General features: G+C 30.5%; 1 protein-coding gene across 1 annotated transcript in view; it reads right to left on the reverse strand.

Annotated features, from left to right (window-relative positions):
* Window positions 1-8,485, reverse strand: part of LOC147070623 (sensory neuron membrane protein 1-like) — a 28,531-nt gene extending 20,046 nt beyond the window's left edge. Inside the window, exons 1-2 of the mRNA XM_085949222.1 lie at window positions 8,372-8,485; window positions 2,078-2,235 (exon numbers count right to left, since the gene is read on the reverse strand). Of these exons, the coding sequence (XP_085805348.1) occupies window positions 2,078-2,235; window positions 8,372-8,485 (272 nt within the window). The remainder of the gene's footprint in view (window positions 1-2,077; window positions 2,236-8,371) is intronic.
* Between the last annotated feature and the right edge of the window lie 13,005 nt (window positions 8,486-21,490).

Here is a 21,490-nt window from a genome sequence, read left to right on the forward strand (position 1 = left end):
TCAAAGAATTTCGACTATAACAAGAAGAAGGACTATTACAACAATCCATGACAAAGCTGGAACGTTTTATCTTCTGCTTATAATCATGTACCCATCCTGTAATCATGTAATCAATGTATCCAAAAGTAATCACATAATTAATGAAAATTTGGTAATGCATTCGTCGCCACTATTAAATATAATTTAAGAGCATTATTAACAACATTATACTAATAATATTTTAATTGATTAATAATGTCAAGAAATAACCAAAGCACTTGAACACCGTACCTTCGATAAATTTTGTAAATTTTGATATCCATTAAAAAACTCACTTAGGGTTTCAAAGTATTAATAGTATTACAATTAATAATAAGTATACAAAGTCGTAATATTGTTTGAACGAATAAGAAAATGTATTCTGTCTCTATCTAAGCGTATAGTATTTAAGCAAAGGCCTCTGAATAGTCTTGATAATGGTGTTACAACCGAAATAGCTATCGACAAACCTTTTTATAAAAAAACCTGTAGAATTTAATATTAATTATATTTTCATTTATTTTAAAATGGAATTCTACCAAGTAAATGCTAAATCAATTATTGTACCCATCACCACATCCCAGTGGCGAAGGGTGGAGGTAGGCTGTTAATATCCACCACACTAAACTATGTCAGTCATACGTATTTGTTTACATTGAAAAAATTTTAAACAATTTTAAATTTTAAAAAATTGTTTTGAATTTTAATTGAAAATAAAATACTTGAACCAGATATTTTGTGTTATTAATAATTCAAATGCCATTAAGCACAATTTGTGAATATTGTCTCTACTAAAACTATTCCTTCTCCTTTGTGGTAAAGTTTCACGCTGAATAAAATAAACTTCACTTTATCAATTTCGCACCCAATAAATGCAGGGCTTGTCGCGTCGTTCGTGGTAATTTTCAAACTGCAGGCGCCGCCACTATCCGGCTAAAGTTGTAAAATTGCTTTTTCCGCTGCTCGGCACTTTGGAATTTTTAAAAACCTCGGCGGCAAAAACCTGACTCAGGCTTGCCAAGTTTTGCCGCTGACGGAAAATAAGTGAACATAAATTAAACAGAGCGATGTCGCTCGGTTGTGGTTGCGTTTTAAAAAGTTTCATAGTATTTTTTTGCTTTACATATAGACAAGCGCGTACACAGATATTTAAGATCCGAACCCCACCTCTAGAAACTGTAAAAATCCTAATTGAAGGGTTGAAAGTCTATAGGGTCTAAGTGCCAAAGAAATACGACACCCGACGGGACTTAAACCTGTATCTGTACATTTTTTCTACAAAATGATTTTTTCTTGTGTGTATATGCGTGAAATGTTTTCAAAATATGTTTAGTTAATAGTATGTCTGTATACTTTGGATGCCCACGGTGGCCGCGCGGCTTAAGCATTATACTATAACGCCGTGGGTCCCAGGTTCAAATCCTGGGTCTGGCAAGTACACATATTGTTTTTCAATTTGTGCGTGTCAGGGTATCGACCTAATATGTCGAGCAAGTGGCTGACATCCATTTCTCGTAAAAAAACAAATCTGTCAATACAAACCTCTACTCTGTGGAGGCCCATAATATGATCCTATTAGGATCGGACATGGTCGAAAGAAAGAAAGAAATAGTTAATAGAGAGAATTTCCAACATCGTTGGCTTACTCCATTTTATAGTGGAAAATTTTTGTTTATAATACTCTGAAAAATATTGTCCAATGTGCTTATAAAACTTTTAAAACTGAAAAGTTGACAAGTAAAAGAATATTAAAATAAAAACTTCATTCAGGCTTGCAGCACTTGGGTAAGTCATGGTCGTTATAGCCCTATCGGGATCATTGCGAGATTGACTTGTAGCTGACTTACACCGTAGACTTTTTGGATTTGATATCAAATAATATATATTTAGACTCACCGTATTTGGAAAGTTTTTTTCGGCATGTTTCCTACTGTCTCATTTTTTTTCAAATCTGCCCAAGCCACTACGTACATTTTCAGAAAATTCTGAGATATTGGAAAGTGATTTCATCACCATGAATGAACCACACTGTCTCATGTACAGAAAAAAATATACTAACTCATAAAAGTATGGTCCAATTTCCTGGACGATGGGTTTGTGTCCTTTCATCACATCAGGAGCATTCGTGCAGTTGAAGAGGTAGATTTTGAAGTCCAGAGGAAACGGAACCTTCGTCCACATTTCACGAATGTCCGTGCCTTTCGCCAGTGTCATTTGCTGTAACACATAAGCATATACTACTACAACTATCATTTTAATAATACTACTCCAAGGGTGGGTATTACTAATCAATAAGTATATACGCGAAACCAAACTTTGTACCATATAAGTCGTAGCGGTCCTAATTATGCACAAAACTCTTTTACTCGGCGCTCTCGTTTAAATTATAATAATATTATATATTATGTATTTCTCCACAGTTGATCCTTTTAATAATTAGATGGTCAGTTTATTAATGTGTGCAAAGTATTTTTTTTAAATACCTTTATCATTTATTACTACTGCACTATCTAAAAATTCTGTCGGAGGAATTGTTGAACACGATAAAAGGGGAAAGCAACCGCCATCAACAAAAATACCAGAATTTATTAAACAAAATGTTCGAGATCATATTAATAGATTTCCTGTTTTGCAATCCCAATATTCGAGATTATTATTAAAACATACATATTTTTGTAATATCATTAATTAATATACATTTTTAAATCAATATTGAGTGTACTTTATTCAACATAAAATATCCCTTCACTGACTGTTAATGGCACATAATACTATTTGAAGCAGTACTAAAAGTAACATAATATTTTTTTCTTAGAGCTAAATTGTATTAAGTGTTTATTTTCTATATAACTAAGTTAAAACACTGAAATATGCACATAGACTGTGATAAGTATATAAAATAATCAAATGTCTTCTCAAAAAAAATTAAGAACTATAAAATTTTTGTCAAAACGTTAATACAGAAGAAAAAAAACATTTCAATAAAATTAAAATGGCTCTACTGAGAAATTTTTGATATGGCACTTAATATAGTTCAGTTCTAGGGTACAGATATGTATATATTATATATATATATTTTTATGTTACTTTATTTTGTATATAATGTAATTATTCATTATTCTTCCTCATTTTTCTCATGTAAGTAATTTCTTTATATTTACGTTATTCTTAATCTCTATCTTGTTAGGCTTAACTATATTATAATGTAAGTATACATGGAAACTTTGCTGGTTGCAATAACTTTTCATTATTATATTTAAAATTTTTGTAATCAATATGTAACTGTTTGTTTCAAAAAAATAAAATAAAAAATATAAGTATTGTATTCCAGAAGCTCCTAAATCTGTTTTGATGGAATCAGATTTATAAAGGATTAACATGTATCATAATATTATGTAAGCACGTAAAATTCGATGTTTTGTCAATCTTGCAGTTCAAATGCAGCCTTACAAAATGAGAGAGTGCAATCAGCGCTCGAAATGAAAAAATACCAACCGGAAAACTCGATTAATTATCAAAAATATCAATGAATTTACATAATTACTATAATGAAACCAAGTGTGTTTGATTTTTTTAAAACAATATATATCTATCTAGGTTAGATGGGTATAATGGAATAATTTGTGACATGCATATGTTGTCACTTCATAAATAGTATTTATTTCAACATGAATCCGCGACAAGTTTCATATAAAATTGAAAAAAAATATGAACAATGTTAGTGATTTCAATTAATTTTTATAGAAGACGGAGTGATAATGTCGGATCCATTTCGAGCCCTGGGTGCGATACACATTAAACTTATTTTTGTACATCATCAATAATATTGTAATAGAGTAAATATGTAGATATATATTATATATTTCAATACAGTATCAAGATAATCTACTGTTACAGCTTTCTCTCTTAGAAATATATGCCAAAGTCAACTTAAGATTTTGTTATTTCGCTTTTTTAGACATAATATTAACAAAGCCTCCATAAGTTTCATTGTAATATAATGGTAAGTATAAAAATCGATCATATTTTAATGGTATACATGACCAGAGAAACATAAAAATTAGAAAAACATTTTTGATTGGTGTGGAGTGGAATTAATATGCATTGGAATCCTGCCACTGCGATTTCCATATATACATAAGCACGACGAAATTAAGGCGAATCCTCTACCTACCTGAGGCACCTAGCGGAAAAATATGAAGCTTGCAATTTGAGAAATTTTTTTAATACTAAGTAATAAGTTAAACTGTATTAATTACTTAATAAATATCTGAAAGCATTAAAAATAAAACTATTTTACAACGTTTTTATTAGCTTGTATTCTTGTTTGTCCGGTGGTTGTTTGTCCAGTACAAATCTTGCAATCGATTTTTAATTAACTTCCCGACTAGCTAGACATTTGAAGCTTTTAGAATATATCAGAACACGATACCAATGCATTCTTTTAATACTTTTAGCCATCTTTAAGCATAATTGAATTCATTTTCAGTTAATTCTGTTTTGTATGGAAAGTTATTTCAGAAAAATCCGTAAAAAGTAAAAGACTATTATTGGTTGCTAAGGGGGTGGTCCTAGCAACTAAATTATTAATATATATATACGTGCGTTACTATGGAAATCAAAATGACATTTCAGTATTCTATATTTGTTTGTTTGTTTGTTTTTTTATTTACTTCATATCAAGTACAAGTTTTAGCATATTGCGCATAATAATTCAACAGAAAATTTAAAAACTTCTTATATAAAAAGTTCTTTTTATCTTGTAATTATTTTATTTTAAAGTCAAAGATAAAATTAATTTACAATTTTAAAAAAATGTTATAAAATGTGTATTAATTTGTTAAAAGATCCCATCTTATTATTACATATTGTTTTATGGTAATATTTATTCCTCAAATTTAGTTATTAATTTTTTTATATTGTACTTAAAATATGTTTGACTAACTCGGAGCTTTAATATTTTAGTAATTATTTAAAAAAAAAACATCGATTTTTTTTAATTGTTTTCAGACAAGTACATAATATTTATTCATTATAAATTGTAAATTATCAAAAAAAATTCTCAAATTGCAAGATTCGTATTTTACCGCATTCATACAATATCCAGTCTATCTCCGTGAAAAGCGTACTAATTATTAACGTCGCATATTATTCTTGGTTACTCCCTTATAATATAACATATTAAATTCTTTTTCCATCTTTATGCATGTTGCCTGACATACGCCCCTCCATGCTAGATTATAGAACTCATCCTTTCTAAATATCTCTCATACTACTGTTATTAAATTCAAAATGATGTTCCACAGTATGAACACTGCCATCTATCAAATTTCTGTCAAAATACAAACAGCTGACATGTTTTGGTTGTGTTCCAAAATAAAAATGGCGTGCAGTCTGATGTTTTATAATTATTTATAATTTATAACAAATTTCATCAAGAGAATAGTACTTTTCATAAATTTGTACTATTTATATATATATATTACAATAACATTGTTGTATAATATCGTTTCTGTTCTGGCAGAACACACTAACTGGAGAATACAAGTTTTGAGTAATTTGACTTTGAAGTTGTTAAAATGTTTGAAATGGTCTATCATGTGAGTTTATTAAGTAATCGTAAAATGGATGACTTTAAAATAAAAACTGTTTATTTATTAAGAAGGTTTCCAGACGATAAAGTTTGAAATAAGGAACATTTTGGTATAACTAACTCAATATGTCATTTTTTAGAATTAGTGTCTTCTGCCAGAACAGTGACGATATGCGAGTTTGGCTCTGGGCTTCTTACATAATAATATTACATTGTCCATATTGTGAAAGTTTAAATTTTTCATTCATTATAGTGTAAATGAAAATAAATATTAATAATTAGGAGAAAATGATACAACATCCATGGTTAAATTTAATAATGTCCCCAGCTACAGCTAATTGAACAGAATAATTAATAATTAATCATTTGTGATTTCAATTACAGCATGTGGCCATTCATTAGACACTGATTGCTTATTATGTATGTATTAATAAATAATAGGCATGAATTGATTGAAGGATGACTCGTCGGCTATCTACTTATATGGTTAACTTAGAAGTAAAATGCATTTTGATCTTATGATAATAGATTAATAATTACTTACACTGTTATTACTAATTATTAACGAAGTTAGAGGGATTACATTATTATGTTATTCTTAGAAATAGTAATCGTTTTACACGAAACCTGTTATATCAACAAAACACAAGAAAAACGAAAAAATGAACATTATGTTTAAAAAAAAATAAAGTATGTAGGTAGATACCTACATTTAAATTTACAATAATAATAATTGATAAACACAGTGGTTTTGACATATATTTATTACTTCTTTGAGAAACGTAAATGCGATATTTTTATTCAACGTATTGCTAAGAACCAAAAATGCATTGTAACATTAATTTTAAGTTACTATGAATAACAAAATTATCTATTTGGGATAATTATGATATGGGATATGGGATCGTAAAAATAATATACATAATATAATAATACTATAATTAGTATGCATATAACTATGATAAACTGTTTTGCCTACTCAAAAATAAACCTTGTAGAAAGTTGAGAAACTTGATGCTCGTTTTTCGAGATTTATTTTCAAAAAAATTTAATGAGATTCTAGAGATTTTTAATAAATTTCAATACCTACGACTAAAATAAATAAGTACATTAGATTCTTCCGATGTTCGGATTCTGGAAAAGAGTAAATAAAAAAAAAGAAAAACCCTCGATTCCGATTCTGAAGGACGGATAAAACTCTACATACTCCTCGGTTGATATATTCCACCCAGTGACGTCCATAGACAAAATCCCGCCCCTAAGCAGCGCCAAAATACCGGCCCATTTTTTATACAGTATTTTTAATCATCCTTTCATGACTCCAATATCTAAGAAATGTGTTGTATGGATCCATTACTAACAAAATATATACCACTAAATCTAATTTAAATGCCATGCCTACTTCAACAGACAATATTGCGTGTCCATGGTTTCAGATACATTTAAATATACACCTGACAACTTTCAAAACTCGCGAATGACTGGTAAACATATTTGGATAAATTAATTAGGTCAGTATGTACATACCTATGTTGGTGTCACTCTAGTGTAGTGTTCGATGTGTAGGTAGAGGATGATGATAATGACGAAGTCTACGATCTAGCAGGGTGAGATTTATTAGCAGCGTATCGGTACAATAGTATATTATACATGATAGTTACTAGCTAAGTACTCTGATTCGAGTGACATTGAGATAAATTGTTCTTCGTTATTTATACAATAAAAATTAACACATTAACATTAAAATTCTGTTACATAATCATATTGAACTAAATATAGAGTCAGCGTTTTAAATTGAGTAGCAAAAAGAAATATTATTTGTTATTACAGTTGTAAGAAAATACTATGAGAAATGTTTATTCAGCTCATACACCGTAATGGTATAATGTGCTGTGATATGATGTAATAATACACCGTCTCTCATTTCGCCTAATCGACTTACTGGTCTAGCTGAGTTATCAACTGGAAATGGATTGGGAATATATTACTGCAAAGTAATTTGATATTTTTATAAACAATATATATTCGATCGCTTATTATTCTGCAGCTATACCTATAATTCAAATATAATTCGCAAATATGTACGTGTCATTGCCAGTCATCAACGATGTGACGTTCAAGGACAACGGAAGTAAACTAGACATCGTGAACCCGATAAAAAATCAGGCTTGTTAAACCTTTTATAATAATTAATAAATTTTGTTTTCAATTAGTGAGCTCAATCTTTTAATAGAAAGATATTTCCGTTATTACTATGTTAAGATACCTATTTCTATATACACCTAATGATTCTCCTCAATTTGCCGCCCTTCAAGTAATTGCCGCCTCCAAGCGATGCTTAATCTGCCTACCCCCACGGGACGTCACTGATTCCACCTACGTGAGGATGAGTGTAGGTGAGCGTTTTTTTATAAATTCTTAAAATAGGTTCCACTTAGCTCATTCGGTGTGCTTTCATGCTTTATAATTTTTGTACCTATTTACTTTTTTTACTATTTTTGTGATACTGCACATTATATTTCTTTCTTCTTTACACTGTTTTAATACTATTTCTTTATTTTTTAAATGTCATGTTGTGAACGTCTTAAATTTATAATTTGTAATATTCACTGTATCTAAAAAAAACCCTTTTTTTAATGAATTGAATTGACAATAAACAAAAAAAGTGAAAAAAACTGAATTTCTTTTTTTAATTCCCTAAAAAATATTGACGAATTGATATAAGTAATATTTATAACACAAATGAAATAATTAATTTACCTTCGATATCTGGCTGTGCAATATCTTGGGAAATGCCACCCATCCAAAAAGCAGTCCAAAAACCAACGCAGCCCCTGACCCCGCGCCTACTTTTACGGGCAATTGCATTTTCATCTTGAAAGTACTTATTATTAAGTATTCACTTTTTATAATTAATATTTATCCACATATCACTTAATTAATAGATATTTGGTGTCTTATTTATAACGTTTTACTTTTAAAAATGTAGGGAACAAAAACGTGATATTTTATGCTCGAATATGAAGTATGTAGTTTAATATGGAAAAGTTATCAAAAAAAAAATACACCCACATACAATCATATTTTTCTTTGCAAATATTTAGTATTTTTATTATTAGTATCATTATAAACGGCAAGTTCTATTAGTGTAGTAATAAATCGTGGGGTTACAGCAAAAAAAGTTGCTAAGTCTCAATGGAATAATTTCGATGTGCTTTTTGTGCATGTTCTATAGTATATCGAATGACCTTTTCTGGCATAGATATTTATATAATATAGACACACAATCCATTGTTAACTCTAAACACCTAAATCATCCACTTACAAACTTTTGGCAGCAACCCTAGCGATTTCGAGAAACGATTATCAAAAATAAGCCAGTTTTTTGTTTAATATTGTAATAATACTAGTTGATAATACTTTAATCATTGGCGTAGATGGTTGTGGCTTTTCCGTTTAATAATTGTTTCTCCAATATTTATTTTCCTTCTAAATTTATTCGCTGCTTTCGTTTCTGTAAGTTAAATCTTGCGGATCATTTCCTCTATTAAAATATTTTTCTATGCTTTTGTGGACAAATTTTGAAACCGGATATTCTTAAAATTAATATTATGTTAATATACCTACTCCTAATAGTAAATTATCCGTTCGGTAAATGTTATGATCATTTTTAACTTCCAATTTGTTACAAATTGCTGTTCGACTCATCAACGTACTGTCCAGATAACATATTCGACTGTGTTTAGGAAAAAGGGCGTAACCCTCGATTTTTCGAAAAGTGCTTTTATTAGATATTAACAATATATACAACTAAATACACGTTCTATAAAAAGAAAGTAAGCCGCAAATGCCGAATTATTATCGAAATTTAGGTTTTAAAATTAACTAATTTTTAATTTATGGAAAAACGCATTTATCCGCAATTTTAATGATTTTTCTGTAATAACTTCTTTAATCAATATTAAATTGTCCATCGTCATCAATCATCATACACCCAATGTCTGTGCCTATTTTTAAAAAAAATATTAAACTAAAAACTCTCAAAAAACGTTTTCTGCCTCTCCTGTAAAATTTGTTCAGTGAGGGTTACGTCCTTTTTCCTAAACACGGTATTAATTTGTGACGTGTTATTATGTTTATTGTTTCTTATTTATGTTGGTTGTCTATAACTATGTTTTTTTCACGAAACGACGTTCGTCAGTTCCCAGTTAAGTTCTATAGACAAATACACATATTATTTTTCAATGTGTGTTTGGAGTCAGTGTAGGTATGGACTTAATAATTTGAGCAAGTGGCAAACACCCATTTCTCGTAAAAACATATTTTTTTTATACAAACCTTCATTCTGTGGAGCCTCATATTATGATCTCCTTAGGATCGGACATGTTTAAAAAGAGTTCAAAAAAGTATGCGCCTAAATATAACATTAACTATGAGAAAGTCAGTCAGATAGAGCAACGGATAATATCCATACAGCCTTAAAAGTAAAGCAATCTCAATGTTTTCTGTTAAAGCCTCTCCACCATAAAACAGTACTTCAACTGATGCAGGACCCAAACAGTATGATTTCTGTATCCACCATTTATTGGAACCTTTACTATACAAAAATTTTCTAACCTACGATGATGGGATTAAATTTTGAAATCCATGTATTGATAGTTAGTAATTAATATTGACACTGGATTATGACAAAAAATGTTATATTATGCAGTGCCAAGCCCACCATCGTCAGGCCATAACGCAATATTATGGTAAACTGTTCGTAGAAAATGATGATTGTCGCAGATTGATTTTCTTTAAACAAAATATTATGCAATCAATAATCTTCATTTATTGCCAACGGGTTACTGCATTGCATTAAAAAAAATCAATAAGTAGCACTACTATCGTAATTGGCTGAATATATATTCGATTATATTTTTATGATATATTATGTTTTATTATTATTGCATTAATTCCATTAAGAATCGACAGTTCGAACCATTGAAGTAAAATATATGTTTTTTTATTCCTAATTCCGGGATTTAAAACTCAGCAAATGGACCGGAATCTTAGAATTCAGAATTCCGGGACTACAATTTTATTTATATATAACTAGCTGACCCGGCAAACTTCGTACCGTTTCAGAATCAATAAATCTTGTGTTAACTTATTAGCTGAATTAAATTCAGTTTTTTAATAAGTTAAAATGAATACTCAAAATGAATTAAGTACAATAAATGTGCAAAAATCAAATCAAAATGAAAAGTATTTTAATAACATTGAAATGAATGTAATTCACGTGGAAGAAAGGCATTTGCTTTATTGAAGCGAATCAAAATGATTCGCGTAGCATTGTTGCACTACTTTCTGTTAAACTATTTGCTGGATGCGTTTCACTCGGGTTGATTCCCTTCATTGAAGCACCTTGTGATATACGACATTTTTTGTTTTGTTGTCAGGTGCGAAAACGAACAAAGGGGATGGTTTGCCGACACGTGAACATGCTACGTACAATTGACCGTGAGAGAAACATTCATTTTCTAGATTCAGGCCACAAACATTCAAGGATTGGCCTTGTGATTTGTTGATCGTCATGGCGAATGCAAGATATATCGGAAATTGAATTCTTTTAAACTCAAATGGCATATCGGTTGGGATCATCGAAATTCTCGGAATAGATAACTACCTCACCTTTGAACATTCCTTTGATTATCGTCGCGTGCATCACATTGCTCATAAGTTTTCTCACCACCAAAAGCGTTCCGTTACATAGTTTTGGTTGGTTCAGATTTCGAAACATGATGACTACCGAGCCAACCTTCAGTTGTAAATTGTGGGGTGGCAAGCCACGCAAATCCAATGAGAAAATGAATTTTCTTCATAATTTTTTTTCCGTGATTTTATCCGATGTTTTAATAGTTATTCTGCTATTCGGGGCGAAGACAAATCCAACAAATTAAAGATCATCAAAATCGGTCCAGCCGTTCTTGAGTTATAAATGGTGTAACTAACCTGACTTATTTGTTTTAACTATAGATGAACGTGTTTTCTTTGTAAACATTCCTGCTAGTAGACCTAAATATTTTTATTTTATATTTGATGATAATTTGACGTCAAAAATATTCTTGTTTGCTGGAACATATACCAATTACCTATACTATTAGCTATCACTTAATCACCCAACCTTACACATATTATTATGTGTTTACACTGTCATTTCAAACAACTTCATCTTAATTATTTCCGAAGTATTAAATTACGCAAGTGAGGTCAAACAATCAAGCAAAGCGTAGTAAGTATGTACCTCATTTTTTGGTTCACATTCACATTATTTTTGCTCAATATTAAATAGTTAGTCACCTCGTTTATATTATTTATTGAAATTGTTAGATGTTACCTATTAATATGTTTGTATGGTTGGTAAATATATGATTAGTCTTTCTTCTTTTGTATCACTCCTAATGAAGAATAAAGTTGTGCTTATATTGAGATGCATGTCGCGGACAATTTTAGTCTATGGTTTCGTCATTTTTCAGAAAATTTTGAACGAACACGATCTCTTCAAATTCAATGATGGAGTAACCTAGTAACGAGTCTCTGTAAATTCAATAATATTTTGAACAGAACCTAACTCGCAGACCATAGATAATAGACAACATTTTTATAGAAAAAACATGCGATTTTGACATGCTCTGAAAATTTGATTTCGGCAGATTTTGCTAACTGACAATGTTCGTTTAAAGCAGCGATCTCCAAACTGGGAGGCGCGGAGTGTTGCGAAGCGAGGCGCGAAAAGTTTCACACAATTAATGTAGCCACAGGTTTGCAGTTTGCAAATACATATTTTATAAAATGGCCGCTAGTTACAAACTACATAAAATAACAGTCCTATAAAAGGTTGTTTGCAAACCTGTCTGAAAATATGGAGACTAATTTTATAATACCTCACTTATGTACTATTATGATGCGTGCTGGCTATTTCGTGAAAAAATTAAATAAAAGGATCAAATTTAATCATAATGTTGAAATTTGAGGCATATTTGTTTAGGAACGTTTAGTTGAAATGTTTAAAAAATTGAGTGAATAAATCAATCCAAGGAGAAGGAGGATTATAAAAAATTGGAGGTTTGGAAATCAAAATTACATAAAAAATAAGTTCGCCATGTTTTCACTTTTAAATGATTTCTGCGCCAGATATATTGAAGCAAACAAAAATCTATTTACTGAGTTCTTGGTTAATTTGGTAATGCACTTTTCACGCTATTTTATTAATGGTAAAAAAAATAGCCTGCGGCGCTACTTTGTTATGGGAGTGTTATTTAATATTTTATATATGTGGTTATGCGTTGCAATTTGATGTGATACCTATATGATGATTGAATACTTAAATGATAACCCCCGTGTATAATTTAGGAAACACTACATTAGAGCACCACACTGCCTTTAACCTCAGCGACAGGTAGGTGGGCCCGCTTCAGGATGTGGGGCCCATAATAGAATCCTTTTGTCAATGAACGATGATGAATTTGGATTAACTACTATTGAAATTGATTGTGCTAATAAACAAGCACATTCATCGCATGCAAAACAAATTAATTTAAAAATGAATATAAAGTAGAAAACCCTTGTTTACTTTTATATATTTTCTTCTATTTTTGTATTAGTACATTGTTGATTATTTAAAAGATGTATTATTTAATGAAATAAAGGGGGGGGGGAGGCGCCAAGATTATATTTTTTTTAAAGGGAGGTGTAGTAACATAAAGTTTGGAAACGACTGGTTTAAAGTACCTATTTTTCTGATATATTCGATTTGTCAATACAAATCGAATATATCAAAAATAAATCTAACCTTGCGAACAAATTTAAATTTGAGCAAAGTAAAATTAATAGATTTTCATATACCGCTAGTCGATACCTGAAAGCACTAGTGGCATAGTGAAAAAAAACTCGCTTTTGAGATACGTAATATGCCAATATATTGCTGAAAACTATACCAACATAATCAGTTTTTTTAAGTTGTAATACACCATTAAGAAAATTGCCACTATTGCATTATTTATTAAAATTGTCCTGTAAAATCAAAACAATAGTGGGATAACTAAGATACTTTTTTTCCTGCATCGCAGCACTTGGGTAAGTCATGGTCGTTATAGCCCTATCGGGATCATTGCGAGATTGACTTGTAGCTGACTTACACCGTACACTTTTTGGATTTTATCTCATATAATAGATATATATATATATTTTTGAACTTGTTTGATCCTAATAGGATCATATGGGCCTCCACAGAGTAGAGGTTTGTATTAACAGATTTTGTTTTTTTACGAGAAATGGATGTCAGCCACTTGCTCAACCTATTAGGTCCATACCCTGACTCACACACAAATTGAAAAACAATATGTGTATTTGCCAGACCCAGCATTCGAACCTGGGACCTACGGCGTTATAGTCGAACGCTTAAGCCACGCGGCCACCGTAACCAATAACCCGCTGTTAATAATCTTATACGAAAGATTCTATTATAATCCGCGGAAAAAAAAAACAAAATAAACATATACATAGACACTAGTATTTTTGACTTATCTCACTCTTCCTTTCATGGTGCGATATATATCCACTAAAAATAATGTACGATAACTTAATCATAATAACTAAAAACCAATGAAGACGTATTATAGTCATTCTATTGGAAACATCTAGTAACGGAATTACTAAATGTGCATTTATAGGTACATACAATTGACTGAAATGTACATTTAAAAGAACTTTAAATTATCCAATGTGTACTTATCTACATTTTTTTAAATCAAAAATTTTAAGTAAGCTCAAAAGCTTAGAAAATATTTTTATAATAACTTAAAGTTATTTTTTATTTTATTAAAAAATTGTTGTAACTTAAAATCATTTTACAACGCTTTTATTAGCTCGTATTCTTGTTTGTCCGGTGGTTGTTTGTCCAGTATAAATCTTGCAATCGATTTTTAACTAACTTCCCGACTAGTTAAACATTTAAAACTTTTAGGATATATCAGAACACGATGCCAGTGCATTCTTTTAATACTTTTAGCCATCTTTGAGTAGAAATGAATTCAGTTTCAGTTAATTCTGTTTTTTATGGAAAGTTATTTCAAAAAAATCCGTAAAAAGTAAAAGACTATTATTGGTTGCTAGGGGGTGGTCTTAGCAACTAAATTATTATATATACGTGCGTTACTATAGAAATCAAAATGAAATGTCAAAATGACATTTCAGTATTCTGTATTTGTTTGTTTTTTATTTACTTCATATCAAGTACAAGTTTGAGCATATTGAGCATAATAATTCAACAGAAAATTTAAAAACGTTGTATATAAAAAGTTCTTTTTATCTTGTAAATATTTATTTATGTCTAATTGAGCTTCTGTATTGTAACGTCAGTTTTTTTTGTCGTCAAAAAGTAACAATACTACATTGACGTGTGTAAAATGAATGAATATGAATAATGTAACTGATTATATTGATTATAATAGCATATATGTAAAGTTAATACATACACACTTAGATTATTACATCGATTAGATATGGGTAGACACTAAATTTAATAATAATCGGTCATATTTAAAGAAAATGTAACCAATTTCTTCAATTATCTTGTAACTCATCTCAGCGCTATCAAATAGCTGTCATTTATTATCAATGAAATAGATTATATTTATATTTCGATTCAAATAATAATCATTATTTTAAATTCATTCAAGATATTCAGAACTACTGACTTACTACGGTGGCATCACTTCACAATGTTAGTGTGGATATAAAGGTAATTTAAATCTTTACAAAATAAAAAGAACTTTTTATATACAACGTTTTTAAATTTTCTGTTGAATCATATAAACTTGACTTGACTAGCTTAAGCGATCAAAAAAAATTGTACTTGATAGAAATAATACTTAAATGTAATTTTGACATGTCATTGATTTCCATAGTAACGCACGTATATATTAATAATTTAGTTGCTAGGACCCCAGCTCCTGAGGGACAGCAGAAAATCGATTGCAAGATTTGTACCGGACAAACAATAATACGAGCTAATAAAAGCGTTGTAATAAAATAGGTGTCTTTAATCGTAAGTTTTAATGCAAAAATAAGATTATTTCATCTGATCACTGTCAATTTAATTCTAAATATTGTCTAGATTATTTAATATTTTTAATTATGTAATGGAAATCAGATATATTAATACTATCGACCGAAGGTACTTGATGGAATTTGAAGTTTAATTCTAACAGATTTCGCCTTTCGGCATTTTCAGGCGCCGTGTACACTCACCAAACGTAAACACACACTGACAACGAACTCTCTTTACTCTAGCTTGTATAATAAATCAATACAATAAAGTAGGTAAAAACTCCATTGCCTATCAAGTCAAAGGTTACAAAAAATACAACAAACGAATTATGAATAGTTGAAGTGGCAGTACGTGTTGTTTGTTTACCTTTGGTGAGTGTACACGGCGCCTGAAGATGCCGAAAGGCGAAACCCGGGTCGCAAAAAACGACTTAAATGGAATAGTACAGAGCTTGAATCCATTAGAATTGAAATCAGATATATAACTGTAGTCTAGTATAGAGCATAGGCTTCTGGAGGGGAATGTGACGACTGGCCTCCGGACAATTGGACGCCGCACTGTCGTAGACACGTGTAGACGAGGTATTTTAATCATTTTATATCTACTACTTAGCAGTTTGAATGCATTTTACTCTTAACATAGTGTATTCTTTATCGCGGATTGAGAATTACCATGCCTAAGGCTTTATATAAAATAAAAAACTCTTTTTTCGTTGGAACTTAAACATATGCACGATTAAATCATTGTTTACGTCTGCATATTTACATTCTCACCAACTATTAAATCATAATAATATAATCATTGAAATATAAATAATAATATTGAATATTTTTTTTAAGTACCTATAAGTACATAACGTCTATTTATTTTCGAATTCCGTGGCGTCCAGTTGTCCTGTGCCAAATCGTCCTAGACCCATCTGGAGTACCTACTCAAATCATATAATCAATACTATTGTTATTTTCATACTATAGTTTACAGACACAATCATTAATAATTTTATAATTTAATTATTATTTTTAAAACACATGCACAATAGTTAGTTTATCTTTCCTTTAAGGATTTTTAAGAAGTTAATTCAAATTGTTATTCATGAAAATGTAATTCGTTAATACAATCTTTCTATGACTAGATTGCTAGTCAACTGATGGGAAAAGCGACATAATTCCTCCATATTGTCACATCAAACTAAAGGGTATTTCAAATTCGATAAACAATTTTAATTTCCGACCATCTTCGATCCTAATAGGATCATATGGGCCTCCACACAGTAGAGGTTTGTATTAACAGATTTTTGTTTTTTTCGAGAAATGGATGTCAGCCACTTGCTCAACCTATTAGGTCCATACCCTGACTCACACACAAATTGAAAAACAATACGTGTACTTGCCAGACCCAGTATTCGAACCTGGGACCCACGACGTTATAGTCCAACGCTTAAGCCGCGCGGCCCTATACTCCCAATAGGGCCAAACCATTTCAATCTTTTTATAAATATGCCAAGAGACACAATTACAGTACCTAGTGAAATACATTACAGAAACAGATATAGATGTTACCATGTGCATGGGCCCCACATCGTGAAGCAGGCCCCAGGCTAGGATCTTTGGCGGGCCCCCCTACCTATCTCTAAGGATAAAGGCAGTGTGACGCTCTACAGTAGCCAGTTTCCAAATGGTGTACGCGGTAAAATTAATGTGTATGTTTAGTGTTTTATTGTATTTTTTTAATACATCCATTTGAATTATGGAGATGTCGAGTATTGATACATAATTAAAAATTGTTTTTTTTTTTACTATTAAAGTAAATTTTTGATGTGAGTTTATCTCACTTATCTGGTCGTCTCGCCTCGCTGGGCCCCTCCTGAGCCCGGGCCCTCTGGCTAGAGCCCTGTCAGCCCCCCCCCCTTGTGGGGGCCATGACCATGTGTCCGGGATCAAACACGGAGCCCCCGGAAATAGAAGCCAATGACTTACGCATTAGACTACAAGAAACGCCGAAAGATTTTACTGACATCTGTAGTTATGGTTACTTTTGGGTTGTAAAATTTAATATAATTAAGTACTATCTTCTTATTAATATAATACGGCCTATACTTTATTTTACTTATAACGAAAATTAACAATTATTTTAAATATTTCTATTGTCCAAACTGAATCCAATAAAAATATTATTAGTAATTTTGATTACTAATATAGTAAAGCATACCAATATCTACATATATAAAGAACTATACTTTTGTACAATGATTAGTTGTTATCTATTTGATCACGTCATATTCAGTGGGTGGACGTTATATCCATAATCTGATGAAGTTCATAATAGTATTATATTGTCTTGTAATGAAAATAGAGTAACCGGACAAAACAGAACATGACAAAACAGAACTGTGACAAAACAGAACAGCCAGGGGAAAATGAAACATTAATTTTTGTGGAATCTATTTAGGTTAGGTTAGGTTAGGTCATTATTTTGTTGTACCTAGACACCCAATCATTTTGAACATATTATATTGATTAGGATGAGATATCCTAAGCTTGCCGGCATAGTCCCGTTTATTTGATGGCTTTCTAGCGATTAGGAATGCAGAAATTAGGTATATAATTTGATTAATTATGGCGTATTGAAAATCTGTGCTATTAAAAATCTATTAACATAATAGAGATAGGACAATTTCAATGTTAAATTTATATTTTTCCTGAAAGGTCATAGTTATATTTATCGTTGTTCTGTTTTGACACTGTTCTGTTTTGTCACTGTTCTGTTGTGTCATGGAATACGTGACACGTATGGATGATTCTGCACCGAAAAAACGTCACATCTTTAGAGGATTAGAATAAAACAGGATGAGGTAAGAACATAGTTTTGGTAGCTTGATGTTTTATAGAAGAGTTTGCGAGCTGCAGGAGTAATACTCGTATTATATGAGAAGAACGTAGAACACCAGAAAACTGGACAGAGTTGGAGAAGTCTGGTTCAGGCGCCCAAGGTCTATGCCAAAGAAGAAGATGAAGAAGGTAAATGTATTAGATTCCATTTGTCCGAACGTTATGAAAGAAAGACTTACTTCAATACAATGTCATTTCGTATTGAGAAATGTATTTAGTTTATGAAAATAAATTTAATTGAAAAAAAGTAACTGCTCTAACTTGACACACCTTCAAAGATCTGTAAATGGCGCTTGTTAGACATGATACTATTAGAGCCGTAATATTGGATTAAATAAAAAAGGTGCTACCTTTTAAAATGTAAGATTAAAAAAATAATTGAATTAAAATTAAAATAAAAAAAAACTTTTATATACTTACTACGTTTTTAAATTTTCTGTTGAATCATATAAACTTGACAAATACTGAATAAATATACAATATTGAAATGTCATTTTTACATTTCATTTTGATTTCTATAGTAACGCACGTATATATTAATAATTTAGTTGCTAGGACCCCTATAGCAACCAATAATAGTGTTTTACTTTTTACGATTTTTTTTCCGAATTAAATTTCCACACAAAACAGAATTAACTGAAAATGATTTCAATTCTGCTTAAAGATTGCTAAAAGTATTACAAGAATGCATTGTCATCGTGAAATGTTATATTCTAAAAGTTTCAAGTGTCTAGCTAGTCGGGAAATGAGTTTAAAATCTATTACATAAAGGGCATGTGACAAACAAACACGATTTTTCAGGAGAGAGAAAAAACTGTCCATCCTGGGTAATAATAAAAAACAAAACAAATTATTTAAAAAAAAATATATTTTAATAGTGAAGTATATGAGACATGGTTTAAAGAAAAAATATTTCAAAATAACATCTAGAAGTGCGAGAAAAAAAATACTAAACATTTACTAGACATTTTTGTAAGAAAACAGCTGAAAAATCAATCATTTTTAATTTAAACTTATTACTATTTTATTTACTAAGTTAATTATTTATTTACTAAGTTATTTTATTTACTTAACAGTACTAGGTATGAATAATTAAAAATAAAGCTCTTGGCTCTTAGAGTAAAATATAGATTTTAAATTTTAAACACCAAATATTTTTTTATAAGGTATTATACAAATAAAATAGTAGAAAAATATTTAATGGATTTATAAATCAAATTTTATCTCCACTACTATTGTCAAACACCTCAATATCATGGTCTATGTGGTCTTCAGATCCCATCAAATTATCATAAAACTTACGATTTTCAACCAATATCTTTCTCACAAAAAGTATATTTGTCAGTGAGTGACATATGACGTTTTTGTTAGAAACTCTTGCAACATATGACGTTTTTGTAGAAACAACGATTTTTCACACTTCAATATCATCTGACCTATGACGTATTTGTAAAATCTAATAACAGGCATAGATAGATATCGTGAACGGCCGCAAGATTGCATTCAAATGTCGATTTCTATAAAAATTGACAAATGCCCATTTTGTAATAGACTCATCAATCTTCAATCGTCGAGCATAGATTGATAAAAAATGCGAAAATTCGGCAACATTCACCATATCGTTGGCTCGGTTTTATGACAATATTATTTTTTCTTTATGGTAAAATGGTAAGTAGCACAGCGTATTCTGTATTGTAAATTCTCGGAATTGACTTAAGGGGACGCTCTACAGAAATTCCCTTGAGAATTGAATTGGTCCGAAATAGTTTCTCTACTAGTAATATTAAAAATTTGCCGCCGGTGCGTGCTTAAAAAATAATGGTCACTAAATTAAATTTAAAACAAACAAACTCACTCCCGCTAAGCGAGTATGGGGTGACCTAAAAATAGTATCTTCTAATATACTTAAATGTTACTAAATTCAATATGTTAATCAGCTGTTTGATGGGAAGTATTGCAACCAATATGGTGGATATTGTGACGTTTTTAAACTTAGAGTTAAGTTTAGTAGTTTAGAAACTTAGAAATAGATTAATAACTTTTTAACCTGAAATTGTACGAGAACTAAACATACGAAGGATGTTGAAACACATATTATCTACATACATTTTTATTTCATGTGCTATCCAAAAAACATTATTAATGAATAGTATTTATTTTTAATGTGTAAGACCTACATCATTATTTAAAAAAATAAGTAAGTATTGTTTAATTCTAATGCATATTTTTAAAAAACGTAGAATATATCTAGTGATGTACCCAATCGGTTTAAGTTTAGTCTGACACTTTTACAAACTAGTAACGCAACCTGTTTAATTTGTACTAGTGAAACAATAGGTAGGTACCATTGTATTTTGTTGGTTGAGTAAAGCCAATGCACGAAATAATTTATAACGCCTAAAAATAAATATTAGGTATCGTGCAAGCACCCCATATTATAGTTTTATTATTTTTCACATTGTTTTACATTCGGCCGGCCGGCGAACAGCGGTGGAACCTAATGAATCATTGCAATGAATTGCTCTACCGACAATAATTATTATTATGTTTTTAAAATAAAATCTTCGATGACCAGGGATTTTGTTGTAAATTTGATTTAAAACGACGTGGTACTCGCTCTGTGGACTCTCTTCGACTGAAATATGAATCACATTGGATCCTGTTATACCCACTCTTAAATGATTTAGCATTTTTTTAGACAGTGATATTACTATATGATGTTTGAGGCTTTCACGGTTGTTTTTTATCGTAGTATATTCTTGGGTTTCCACCGTGTCTTCTTCTTCCTTCTTTACTCGACGTTTCGGGCTCGTTGCAGAGGCCATTATCAAGAGATGATACGAAACGTCGAGTAAAGAAGGAAGAAGGAGACACGGTGGAAACCCAAGAATATACTAC

The sequence above is a fragment of the Rhyacophila brunnea genome, unplaced genomic scaffold, assembly GCF_057557595.1.
Source record: "Rhyacophila brunnea isolate RB1 unplaced genomic scaffold, BYU_Rbru_1.0 scaffold_21, whole genome shotgun sequence".
In the NCBI taxonomy this organism is placed as follows: domain Eukaryota; kingdom Metazoa; phylum Arthropoda; class Insecta; order Trichoptera; family Rhyacophilidae; genus Rhyacophila; species Rhyacophila brunnea.